The sequence below is a fragment of the Agelaius tricolor genome, unplaced genomic scaffold, assembly GCF_023055355.1.
Source record: "Agelaius tricolor isolate 1412-34295 unplaced genomic scaffold, bAgeTri1.0.p SCAF_26, whole genome shotgun sequence".
Lineage (NCBI taxonomy): Eukaryota > Metazoa > Chordata > Aves > Passeriformes > Icteridae > Agelaius > Agelaius tricolor.
In genome coordinates, this window is record NW_027269286.1 from 1,884,974 (window position 1) to 1,897,758 (window position 12,785).

The 12,785-nt window shown below is 39.0% G+C and overlaps 1 protein-coding gene across 2 annotated transcripts in view; it reads right to left on the reverse strand.

Moving 5' to 3' along the window:
* TRPC4 (transient receptor potential cation channel subfamily C member 4) overlaps positions 1 to 12,785 on the reverse strand; it is a 132,256-nt gene that overhangs the window by 25,516 nt on the left and 93,955 nt on the right. Inside the window, exon 4 of one of the 2 annotated variants that reach the window (XM_071448270.1) lies at positions 11,139 to 11,475. In XM_071448270.1, coding sequence (XP_071304371.1) covers positions 11,139 to 11,475 — 337 coding nt within the window. Of the gene's footprint in view, positions 1 to 11,138; positions 11,476 to 12,785 lie in introns of those variants that run through there. The other variant, XM_071448271.1, reaches the window with a different exon arrangement.

Consider the following 12,785-nt stretch of genomic DNA (forward strand, 5'->3'; position numbering starts at 1 on the left):
GTGAAACAGAAATATTCAATCGAAGTGGAAAATCTTGCAAGTTGTCTAACATGAACTTGGTTTAACAGCTTCAGAGACAACTGTGTGGAGACTCTTTTTAATGCTATAAATATTAAAACCACTCTGAAGAAGATATTCCACATTTCTGTATAATATGTTAGTAAGACAATACAGTACATTTAGATGCACATTTCATGTTATTATCTAAAGAGATTTTTGATAACAATAACATTGCAACTTTTAATTTTTCACAGTAATTATTTTCTTGTACGAATTTCTTACTTTGTCCTCATTAGAGGGGCAGAAATAATGCCAATCTCTCACATATTGGTGTTAAGATACAGTAAATTCAACATGCCTTTTTTTACCTGCTCTTTTAGAAAATAATAAATAGATTTTGAGCAGGGGCCTATAGAGCTCTGCATTTCCTTACTATAAACTTAATTCTCCTTAAACCTGAACATTTTGTTGCAGTCAGTCTTCTGGCTGACTGGATGGAAAACTTGTGATTCTTCTCAAGCATGATCTGTATGAAGTAATCTCTGGCCTACTCTTGTATGTGCCAGGTAGGTTTTTGAATTATTACAAATTAATTTTCCAGTGTATTGGCTTAGTTTCCCTGTCTCCTGATAGCTTTCAAAAGGAAAAGTCTCCTTCCTCACTAACTTCACCCTCAAACCTCAGACACATGGTCCCATCTGGTTTATGTGTGTCATCACCAATAATCACAAGCCTCAGGAGTATCTGAACCACCTGATTGATCCAGCAATTTTTATTTTCACAGGATTAATTTTCAGCCATGCCACCACCACCATTTCAGCATTCTGCAGACCTGGGGTAACACACTCTGAGGAAGGACCTCGCTGGGAACATGTAGATAGGAAAGGGGAATAGGCCCATTTTATTGCCTTCAACAGTCTAGACAGGCTGACTGCAACTCTATCTGTAGTGTATCAGATAAAACTAACCCAGAAAGTACAGCACTGTTCCAAAGTGAACACTTATTTTAAAGATGCAATCAATTGTGCGGCGTAACAGTGAGAGAGCAGCTGAAGATGATTGCAGGGCAAGGGTCAATATCCTCTAAGAGCACACCCTGCTACACTGCTGTCAGCTGCCCAAGTGCCATCACAAAGGCAACACACTTGCACAAGGCTACCAGGGCAGGCTCCTACATGCCTGCCCATTTCAGCCAGTGAAATGACTTAATCACTTACTCTTCAAAGACCTGGTCACTCGTGACATGCAGTATGGACATGGTGACAGCAGATCTGCCTCCCCCTTCTCTCCACAGTCCTCTCCAACCTTCATCACACAGTCCATGAACTTGAAAATGTCCCTGCTTGCTCTTTCACTGCCTTTTGGGCATAACTTTTTAAGACCTAACCATCAGGTCATAAAAGCAGCTGCTTTGTGTGCTGCTATATCCCCTCAAAATTATAGACACTGCTCTGAATCACTGCTGCTCCATGTGCATTATAGCACATAAAAATCACCACTTCAGGAGAAGACCTGGCTCCAGGCTCCAAGCCAAAATCTGTGTAACACAGATATGGCCCCTAAGTCTCAGTGTCACAGAACAGTGCCTTGCTCTTTTTCATTTAAGGAATTTTTACTTAAAAATTTCAGGATCTTGACATTGGCAAGACTGCCATGGCTCATTAAGCAATTGACATTCTGCATTGACAGAAGATCCCCAAATAAAAAGGCTTTGCAAAAATCAATACACACATTCATAGAATGAAATAAACTTTTTATGACTTATCAGAGTTAAGGATTGGCTTTAAAATACACTTTGAAAAGACAGCAGTAATAGGTCGGGATGCAAAATAAGATGAATGCTTTAACAAGAGGCTTTAGGTTAATTGAAGTCTTCTGCCAAGATATTCTGTGGTTCACAACCAGCCAAGATGTGAACTGACACAGACTGCAGCAGGGCTGTTCTCTGTAAGCCTGTTGCTCAGTATTGTATGCTTTGATGGCACTGCCTAAAATATCATGGGATTGTGTACAGATTGGAAAAGAAATGCTGAATAATGCTGCTGCACTTGATCTGTTTTGTGAGTGAAAAGCCAGACTGTTTTTCCAAGCACTTCCTGGGCTTTAGAAAATGAAATGTAATTTTAAAGTTGACATTAACAGAGAAATACTGACCTATTATAAAATAGTGAAGAGAGTATATGGCCGTTGTAAATTTGATCATTTTGAATTAGAAACATAATTAATCCAAGCTCCCAGCAATTTGGAAGTCATTTGGCAGCTGAAAGTTCTGAGTAGACTTTGACATTGTAAAGGTGGTGGTTCTAATTATTTTTTTGGTTCAAGACAACTTTTATGTTCATTTTGATGCGTGTTCTTTTTAAAAAAATAGTAATGGAAAACTGTAAATCTCATATTTTTGCTGGCTGTAAGAGAGATGTGATAGCTTGCTTTTCTTACCAGCCAAAGCATCTAAGTACAAACTCAATATATAAATACAGTTACTGAGATCCTATGTGACTCCAGAGAACTTGAAGCTATGCTGATGGACAGATGGATTTTACATTTGTGAAAGACACACAGCCCTCATATGCACAGGAGAGCTGCCCACACATGTATTTTTGAAAGCAAATCTTGGTACCAAGTCCTAAGGTTGATTGCTCAAATTCACAATTGCAGGGCAACCTCACCATGACAGCTATGATCAGAGCCTTTGCAGCTACCAGGTCTCCATGGCTAGGGATTCTTAGCAGGGCTCATCTGCAGCAATGAATGCTGGAAGAACTGGACTCTCTAGAGTTCTGTAAATCCTCCCAAGTGTGCATCAAGGGCTATCCTAGAAAAGTGTTCTCTGAAATCCCAGAGCCTTTACACAAGGCTGAAGATATCTCTAAGGCCTGGTGAGCTTACATGCTGAAAGTGTTCTGAACAACAAACCTCAGGGATTCCCAGCTGTGCTGTTTAGGTTTCATTTACCACAGCCAGAGGCCTTAAAATATCTTGTAGATCAGAACTGTATCTTTTAACAAGAAGGAGGTTTCTGGGGGGAAGAATTCAGACCACTCTTACCTCCACAGGCTCTGACACAACATGCCAATTTTCTTCTGTTACATTCATTGGGAGAATCAGGAAGATACTTGGAAAATTTATAGGGATTTTTTGTTTGGTGTATGTTTTTTTAGAAAAATACATCCAGAGATCAGAGCAGAATTATTTCTGTGACCTTGTACACTTTTCTACTTGGAAGATTAATGGATAGCTGGATAGTACCTGATTTTATTATGGAAGGAGGCTTTAGGGCATTTCCAAACATGACCTGACATGACAGAGGAGAAGATATGCAGTGACAAGACTGTCTAGTAGAGGCACTGCTACAGGTAGGAAACAGATACAGAGTCCAGGCACTGTCTGATTATTAATGTTCCAAAGCAGCAACATTACTGCAAACTGGCAGAACTCATGTCAGAGCTACACTTTCAGCAGCAAGGAAGCTGACATCTCGACAAAGCAAAGGGGACACTGCCAGCCTGCACACAGGTATTGGGGAAAAACTGCTAAGAGAAACCAGCCAAAGACAGGGAGCAGATCTAATAGCAAGAGCCTTTTAGGCAGTCAGGCTGGGGACAAGTTGCTTGCCCAAAGCCCTCTTTTAGATCCCTGGGAGGAAACAAGAATCTCCAAGGCAATAATCCTGTCATCTGCAGGTGGGTCAGTCTTCCCACTGGCTGAAAAGGAAGCCATGGAGGATCAGGCTTAATTAAAACAGATGTCTAACTTCCAGATGACTGCATTTAGCTGAAATAATTCCACTCAGAGCAGATTTCACAATTTTAGCTGGATATTCTTTGCTATAGCGTGTCTCTTTGCTCCAACTGTGTCTTTCCCATCTCTTCACATCAGCCAGATTTAACACCTGCCTCTTAGATCCTCACCTATCCATACCATGCTGTTATCATTTATTGCCACTTGCAAGGAAATTATAAACATTATGCATCTCTTCCACCTCATTAATCAAGGATTTTAATTAAAAAGTTGAGGGTAAGACTTTCAAATACTTGCTGCATTGTTTATACCCACATATTGGAGCAGCAAAAGAGAAATAACAGCATGGGTATTTTGAAACTGCCTGAGATGACAAGGAAAAATTTTATAAATGCTTACGGTTTTAATGGGATGAAATAGATTAAGTTCAGGGCAGGAATCCTGCAGACCACAAAGGGCCCTGGGAATGACAGACACCATGGAGAGGTTTTGTAAACCATTGTGAATTGTTATACATGCAAACTGATCAATTGCAACCATTTGAATGAAGTCCAGTTTGCCTGAAGCAAGAAAGGAACTAAAATTGATCGGATAAAATGAATTTGGAGAAATGAAATTAATTTGTGAGTTAAACATTTTTTTGCAGCAAAATTTTCTGAACATTAATGAGAAAAGTTGTTTCTTCTGAAATAAACCCCACATAAGTTCTATTCAAAGCAGCAAAATGAAAATACATCAGAGAAAAACAAAAAGCACCGAAATAAAAATGTTCTTAGAAAAATAACATCTCTCATTAAAGTTCTTATAGAACTTTTAAAAAATCTTTAAGAATTTAGTAATAGATATCACATACTGCATATGATAAATGTGCAGATACATCAATAAACATATACTGATAAGATTTGCTTTTATTTTTGACTTTTATCTATAGATTTTGATTTTGAAGCTGTATTTCCAGTCTTGAAATCTTTGCATATTAGATTCTGAAATGTCTTTTCAAAAGAGTGGACTTGCTTTTCTTTTCATAAATTAAGACTTGCAACTTTGAGCAGGGCAGCAGCTCAAAACTGTTACAAAAATTCTTTTCCTTTGGATGAAGCCTTGGGTTAAACAAAGTATGTTTTAGTGCTGGAAGACAACTTCTGCTTAGAAAACATTTTGCTTCTATCCTGTTTGATCCTTTATAGCTACCTAGAGCTGTAATTTTACTCTTAAGGAACACATCTCAGTCTCATGCAGAAGAAACAAACAACAAAGAAATAACTTCCCTCTGAAATCCATTCAGAGGTGTTTTGGGTTCTAAGGAAAACACTTAGACACAGCCTGTCTAAATTCCTATGTTGTACTGAAACTTGAGCAACTGCAAAAAAATTTTCCAGCAACTGTGGAAATTCACAAAGATTTATGCCATCTCTAAAACACTGCCTTTTGTGGTTTATAATTATAATTGTGGTTAAACTCTCACTGTGAACAATAACATCAAAATTTGTCAGAGAGGTATAAAAAGCAATATTCTGAACTATGTTTGGGCTCAAAAAGTTTTGTGTATCCCTTACTAACTTTGGCCTTACCTTTCCCCCAAAAGGTTGGTTGCTCTGTGCTATTTCTGTTCCTTACCATTAAGTGATGGGAAGCAAGAGGTTCCTCAGGGTCAATCTTTGCATGCCAAGATCAACAACTGCCTTTTACCATGTCTCTTGGAGAACATATTTTTGCTGGGCTGTGAAACCATTTAACTGACAAAATCAACTTTGCTCTGCTATGTGATGTAGAGTTTTTCACAGATACAAGAAGTGAGACAAGCTGCTAATGATCTAAAGCTCAGTGAAGCAAAGGAAAGTCCTTCCAGGGAATTCAGTGAGCATTGATGAGGATTGATATAGCTCTTCTGTTTACACCTGGGCTGATGAACTGATCTCTGCTGAAGGTATATGAAGGTAACAAGAGGCACCCTGGCATAATTCAGGGGCTTCCACTCTCTGGGGCATATTTAATTAACAGAGTACAACTATTTCAAGAGAACATGGGCAAAATCAAACACACACCTCTGGCTTTCCCATGGGTAAATACCTGTTTGTGAGGGGAACAACTGTGCAGTGGGTCCTGTGTCAGATCAGGTAAAAAAGTGGGAATGACATGGCCAGAGGCACCATTAAAAGTACTTCCCAAGGAAAAAGTTAGAGCATGGTACTAATACTGCCAAGGTTGTAAGCTTGATCACTGTATGGGCCATTCACTTAGGAGATGGTCCTTGTGGGTCCCTTCCAACTCAGAATGTTCTGTGATTCTGTAATGCTGTTGTAATCCACTATTGAAATTGCTGGTTCCACAGAGCTGGAGCCAGACTTGTTCTAGAGGTGCACATTAGGAGGACGAGTGATGGCTGCATGTTGGGGCATGGGATATTGCTAATAGGATCAGGAAAAAAGTCTACCAGTAGTTAGACACAGGCACTGTGAGAGAGAGACTGTGAAATATTCATCCTTGGGGAAATTAAAGATCTGACTGTACAGGAACCTGAACAATGTGACCTGTCTTTGCAGTTAGCCTGTGTTTAGCAGTAGTTTGGATTTAATGGCCTTTGGTGGTCATTATGTGCATTATCCTTCCTTAAAAAGAAGTTGTGCTCCTGCTTTGTCTGGGGTTGTTTTTCTCCTCTGTGCTATATATGTCACTACTGGTTATGTACTGTTTCATCTTGCCAGCCATATTACTCTCTATATCTGCTCCCTGAAACATGCCAGTTCATACCAAATGTTTAATTTTTTACACAACACTTTCTTGACCTAATTTAGAAGATGATGCACAGTGTACTTGCCCCCTCTATAATCAGTTATTGTGAAGTGTCTTGCTGTGCCATCAGTTTGGATGTACATTGTGCCAAGGACTGACAAGACTGTACATTCCCATACATCCCACCAGCAGTTTGCTAACCACAAATGTTTGCAATTTTGCACAGTTCCCAAACATCCACATTCTCTATAGATTCATGTATTCCAATAGTATAAACCATTCTGACAAAAAGGATGGGGAACATGTTGTTCAAGAGATACAGCAAGGCTGCATTCCTGCTCCAGGCAGGCTTTTGAACAATGCAATTAAAATGAGCATTTAAATATGACCATAAAAGAGCAAAAAACTCATCCAAAGAAATTGCCTAAAAAATTTCCTTTGCTACAGTCACCCTGAAAAACTGGAAGGGAGCCTTTTAACCACAACTACTGAACACTAAATTTTTCTAGTTGATGCCTTTCTCCTCTGATTTTTGTAGCATTTGCTGGTGAAGCAAATGCCCACTGTGAGGACATTTAGTACAGTTCCTGCTAGGTTTGAGGCCATGGTTTAGGGCAGAAGAACACCTCTGACAAACACACAGGGATCAACATCATCCTTGCATGAGCCGCGGTCAAGGCACACTGAGGGTGAGGTAGGGTCTTGTTGGATTTCCCCTCTGAATCACTGCTATAATGATCAGAGGACACAGCAGCTGGATGGGGGATATGATGATAGAAAAAGCTGTTCTTCCTCGTTTTTTTCCCAAGATGATACTCTTGATTTTCCTGCTTATTTTTCCAATGGTGATGGATTCTCAAGTATATTAAATAGGCCTATGTTTCTGTAGTGTGTACCAACAGCCAGTAATAAGATGACAATTAATTTTCTTTATGAGCCAAAGCCTGTTTCTTATTTGTTTAAATGCAAGGACAGGGGATTCCGACTCTTCTTACTGAGAATTTTTTCCACAACTACTTCTTAAGGTTATGACAGCCTTGTAACACTGACTTACTGTTCCACAGATAATTACCACATACTGGAGCACCACTTGCATAATCATCTAATCATGTAAAAGACAAAATTAATGCAGAAGTTTCCTCAAGAGACTTTTAAAATGTAAAGTCGATAGTCTCCATGGAAATGTAGCCCAACACAAGTTTTCCCTCTGAGCTTCCTACTCTAGTGACACTTTTAATTATGTGCTAATTATGCACATTTAGCCTTCTATTACATAGTAGTTGGCAAATGCTAATTACTATTTGCTCACTAGAGAGCTCAGGTTACTATGGACAGTCTTGAAACTTCTTAAGTTGCATGAAATATTTGTGTCCTGGATTTCATGTTGACGACAAACCTGCAACAGTGAGCTCTTCTTCCTCTCTGAATATTAAGAGAGATTGAATTAAAATGCAAACTACAACCAGAGCTATCTGAATTAAGAAAAACCAAAACAGGTCTATTGTTTAAAATATTGATAGTTTTGACATATAGTTGCTGCTGCAGGTTCCAGAGAAGAGCTATAACCCTAGAGCCACACTAGTTTTTACTTAAATAATTAATTTTTTTTGTTTACATCCAGAAAATGCTAAAGTATCTGTATGTACCTCAGCTATAGTCTCCCCTGAAGAGTGCTTCATTTACTCTTTTTAAGGTTACTGCATAATTTTATGGTTTGAAGAGATTAGAAAACAAACTAAATTGCAGCCTGGAAACAAACCTTAGCTTAGTGATAGGAACTTAAGAAAAAAACTAAGTTTATTAAAAGATGACTAGACTACAGTTTTTATGTATGTGAATAGGAACATAGCAGGGTTTGGCTGAGATTCATTCCTTTAGAAAAACAACCACCACCACTGAAAAAACCAACCAAACAAAAATCCATCAAAACAAAATGAACAAAAACAACCCCCTCAACAAAAAACAACCAAACAGAAAAACAAAATATGAAAAAGACCTAAATATACAAACAAAAAAGCTGAAATAGACGTTTATCACATGCTGTTAGCTGGAACGTCCTGTGTGTCTCCTTCAGTGGTATGGGGAAATCAGGTGCCAAATGAATTGCCTTAAATTATGATGGGTGAATCTGAGGCCTCATTATTTGGCTGGGCTAAGGCATTACAGCAACTAAAACCTGAAAGCTGGACACAGAAAATGTGAAACTGGAACAAGAAACTGCTAGTTAGGAAATACTAGAGATCAGTGTGCAAAATGCATCATTTTGGATGCAAGAGATTTTGGAAGGTATGGCTTTTCTGAACAGCACAGTCTAGACTGACTACAAGCTATTTAACCAATGGTGTCAAGACACTGATCTTCATCCATGCTCATGAACTTTTGTTTATGGAAGTGGCTCCCTTGACTTGATCTGTACTGCTTGCAGATGAAGTGTTTGTTCAGCACAGGCATAATCCAGCCATATGAGTCTATGCTGAAAATATTAATGTTGCTTTTAGAAGTGATAGTTATCTTAAACACCATAATTCTCAGGGTTAATGGCTTCTTCAAACAAGTTCTTTGAGATGCTGAGTTACTTAAACATCTTCTGAAGTAAACAACTATGTCAGAGGTTGAGGGCATTAGAGGTTCTTCCTCTTCCCACTGAGTGTTTTTTGGAGAGAAGCTGGTCACTAAAATTTTTGAATTGCCTTTACTACAGAAACTAGCTCTTGCCCTTCTCAAATTGTGCCTCTTTCTTTCATCTCTATTAAAAGACAGATTAATGACAAAATCCACTTTGGCATGTCAAGGTCTGTGTGTCAGCTGTGCATTTGTTCTTCTTATCCTTTAGCCTCAGGATACTGTGAAAGCTGAGTAGATACTGACCACCTGCTACTTTGGAAAGCCAGAGAGAAAAGGTACTAAGGTACTAATATCTCCTCTGGGCATGGCACAGCACAGAAGAGCCTCCTGCTCCTCCTCAGCATGGTAGCATTTATTTCTAAGGAGCCATTGTGTAAAGATAATAGGTTTTATATTAGTTTCTCATTTATTGATGGTAAAATACTGGGAAAATTAACTGGAGGAAATTTTCTTTTAATATTTTAATGTGAATCTTGCTTACAGAACTTAGTCTGACTTGTCTGTAAGAAGTATCAATCTAGACAACCTCCCAGACTGAATAATTTCTTTGCAATAATCTTAGATTTTGGCTTTTTTTAATGTATTAAAAATATTTACCCAGCCAAGGAAAACACACCTCACAGAGAAGGCTGGTGGTGAGCACTGCTGTGCTACCATGGGGGAAATCCCAAAAAGCAGCTCACCCGTGGAAGGCAGGACTTCTGACAAGTGCCTGACAAATAAGCATAGACAGGCTTTTCAGTCCTGCATGCTTGTTTTAGAAATAAAAAGCAGATGTACACCTGCCTTGTGCTTCCCACAGTGCTCTTTCAAGGTACATGCAGAGAAAAAGCCACTGAATTGTTGTTCTCCAGAATAACGGGCACAACCAGCTAGTGTATTACAAATTCAATGCTGTAGTAAATATAGGATCAATGGGGCCAAAAGCCTTGACAGTTATGTTGCTCTAAAGAAACCCACATGTCTGGGAAAAATGGAAGATACACAGTATCTTAATGAGAAGCTCTGGGGGAAGTAATGGTATCAAAATCCCGCCAAAGTTTCAGAAATTTTTGTGCAGGTACCTGTTTATTTGATGACAATTTTAATGAATATACCAAACCTAAATTCTTGCAGTCAAGACTACTGAGTCCTTCCTTCTATAATTTTATTTTAGACAAATATATTTGCCCTGACCTGGTCCAACTTGTGTTGATTCTAAAAATAAGAAAAAGGGGAGAGACCACAGTACACTGAGAGAAATTACCACCTAGCAGGGTACACAGGCAAAGTGAGGGAGCACCTAGGATAATACTAGGATCACAGGAAGGATCACTTAAGGATGACAAGGCCCACACAAAGCAGGCTTTCAATAATCCCAGCCCAAATTTTTTTATTGTAAACTATAAGGATAGAGAGGTAAGTTTTTTTTTTCCTATTTTAAAAATGCTACAGAATTTTTGCATTCTTTCTGGCATAGGATATTTGGTTTGAGTTGAGTGACAAATTCTTGCACTGAAAAAATATTCTGTGTGCATATTTTAATGAAAATACTCACTTGAAAATGCTGATCAGCACTATTTGCAATAGGTGCATCTGTCATTTAGAAAGAAGCATACTATAGGTGACTAAGGTTAGTAATAACACTACAGAAATTAAATTATGCCTCAATTCCCTACATGAAAAATCTTTCTTGTAGCAGAAGCATTCTTTTTAAAAGTAGATTAGCACATTAAAAAAACAGACACAAGAACCAGGACAATTTCTGGTCTGGAGAGAAAAAAATATATATTTTTCGGTCTACTGCCTAATCATAGGAAGGAATCCTTAATATCTTTTGTTTCTTCTCACTGTAATCTATCACTCTGGATTTTCAAACTCTACTGTTTGTCTACACTGTCAGCTACTCTTGCTAAGCACTGGAGGAGCTGGACCATCTGCCTGCTTTGGTAGGTTAATAATTCATGACAGAACTCTGCTGTATCCTGCCTCAGGAACGCCTGGCAAAACCACAGTGCTCAAAATACTTTTCACTGTATTTTCTTTAGTAATACATTTACCCAGGACCCACGGTAAAATCATCCACTCGACGATGGTTGGAGGGGGTCCCTGCATGCTGAGGTCTGACCTGTCGATGTGCTGAGAGGCAAGCAGCAGCAGGAACAGAAAAGTCAAGTATGATGCTGTATGGCAGATAAATTTGATAAATGGCTTTCTGATGAACAGCCCCAATGGGCTTTTGGGAGCTATCAGGTAGCACACAGAGAAGACTGGGAAAAGGAGTCCTATCACAACACATGTCAACATCTTCACTGCCCAGTGTCGCCTCCGCCATCCAGGGAACTCGTCGTACCAGCGGGATGCGAGCAGCTGCTGGCAGTTGGGCTGAGCAACAAACTACAGAGAGAAGAAAGGAAGAGAGTTAGTTTCTTGCTATCTCTGTGAAGTTTTTTTATTCTATGTAGCTTTAGTAGATAGAGATTAAAAACATTAAAATAAATCCACAGCCTGTGCAATCTCACTCATACTGATTGTACCAGTAAGACAGGGCTGGGTCAGCCTGCCTTTCCTTCAATGCCAAAAGTATAGTTAGTGCACAGAAACATTTACTTTTCACAATAAAGCTTCCCTTCTGCATTGGTTGAGTACACAAGGAGACAACAGATAGCTAAACACATGGACTTCAAAACCTGACTTGAAACTGAAAAGCAAGCTCACAGATACCTCTTATTTAATCAGCAACATTAGTGGAGAATTCAGAGAACATGAGGTAGAAACCAAGGAGCACAACTGAGGTCTGCAAACAATGAAACTGGATTCCACAGCCATGAACAAACTGTTCTCATTATGTTCCCTGCTTATTCTCTAAAAATCAGGTTTACATGCTTTAACACTGACAAAACTTACAGATGCATTACAAAATGTTTACACAATGTGAACTAAGCACTAGCATTCCCCAGTGTGTCACTAACCCTTGGCAGGATACACACCTTTCTGTTACCATTATGAGATTTTATGTTTTGGAATATGATCCTTAAAACTGAATTTCACCAAAACAAGTAAATATTTAGTATTTTTCAGATAGCTTTTCAAAGAAGTATATATCAAGGTTTTTTGTCATACTTTTCTTCAATCACTAGTCCCTACTTCCCCATTGTTTTCTTTTATAAGGGTGACAGAGTAGCAGCGCACAAGAGTTGATATAAAAGGCATAGAACAGAAGCAAGATATGTATCAAAGAGGGCCAGAGCTGCATTAAAAAAAAAAAGAAAGGAAAGAAAATAAACATTTTCCTCCTGTTACTCTGGTGGTTTGATGCTGGTTGGATGCCTGGTGCCCAGCAAACCTGCCCTAGCACTCCACTCCTCAGTGGGGGAGGGAAAAAAGAGAAGATAAAAGGAAAGGCTTGCGGGTCAAGATAAGGACAGGGAGAGATCATTTACCAATTACCATCATGAGCAAAATAGACTCAACTTGGGGCAATTAATTTATTACCCATCAAACCAGAGCAGAAAAATCAGAAATAAAATCAAATATTAAAACCAGCTTTCTCTCACCCCTTCCTTTTTCCTAGGCTCATCTTTACTCCTGAATTCTCTATCTCTACCCCCACATAGTGCAGGGAGATGGGTATGGGGGCTGTGGTCAGTTCCTCATGTTGTCTCTGCCACTCCTTTCTCCTCATGGGGAGGACTTCTCGCACTCTT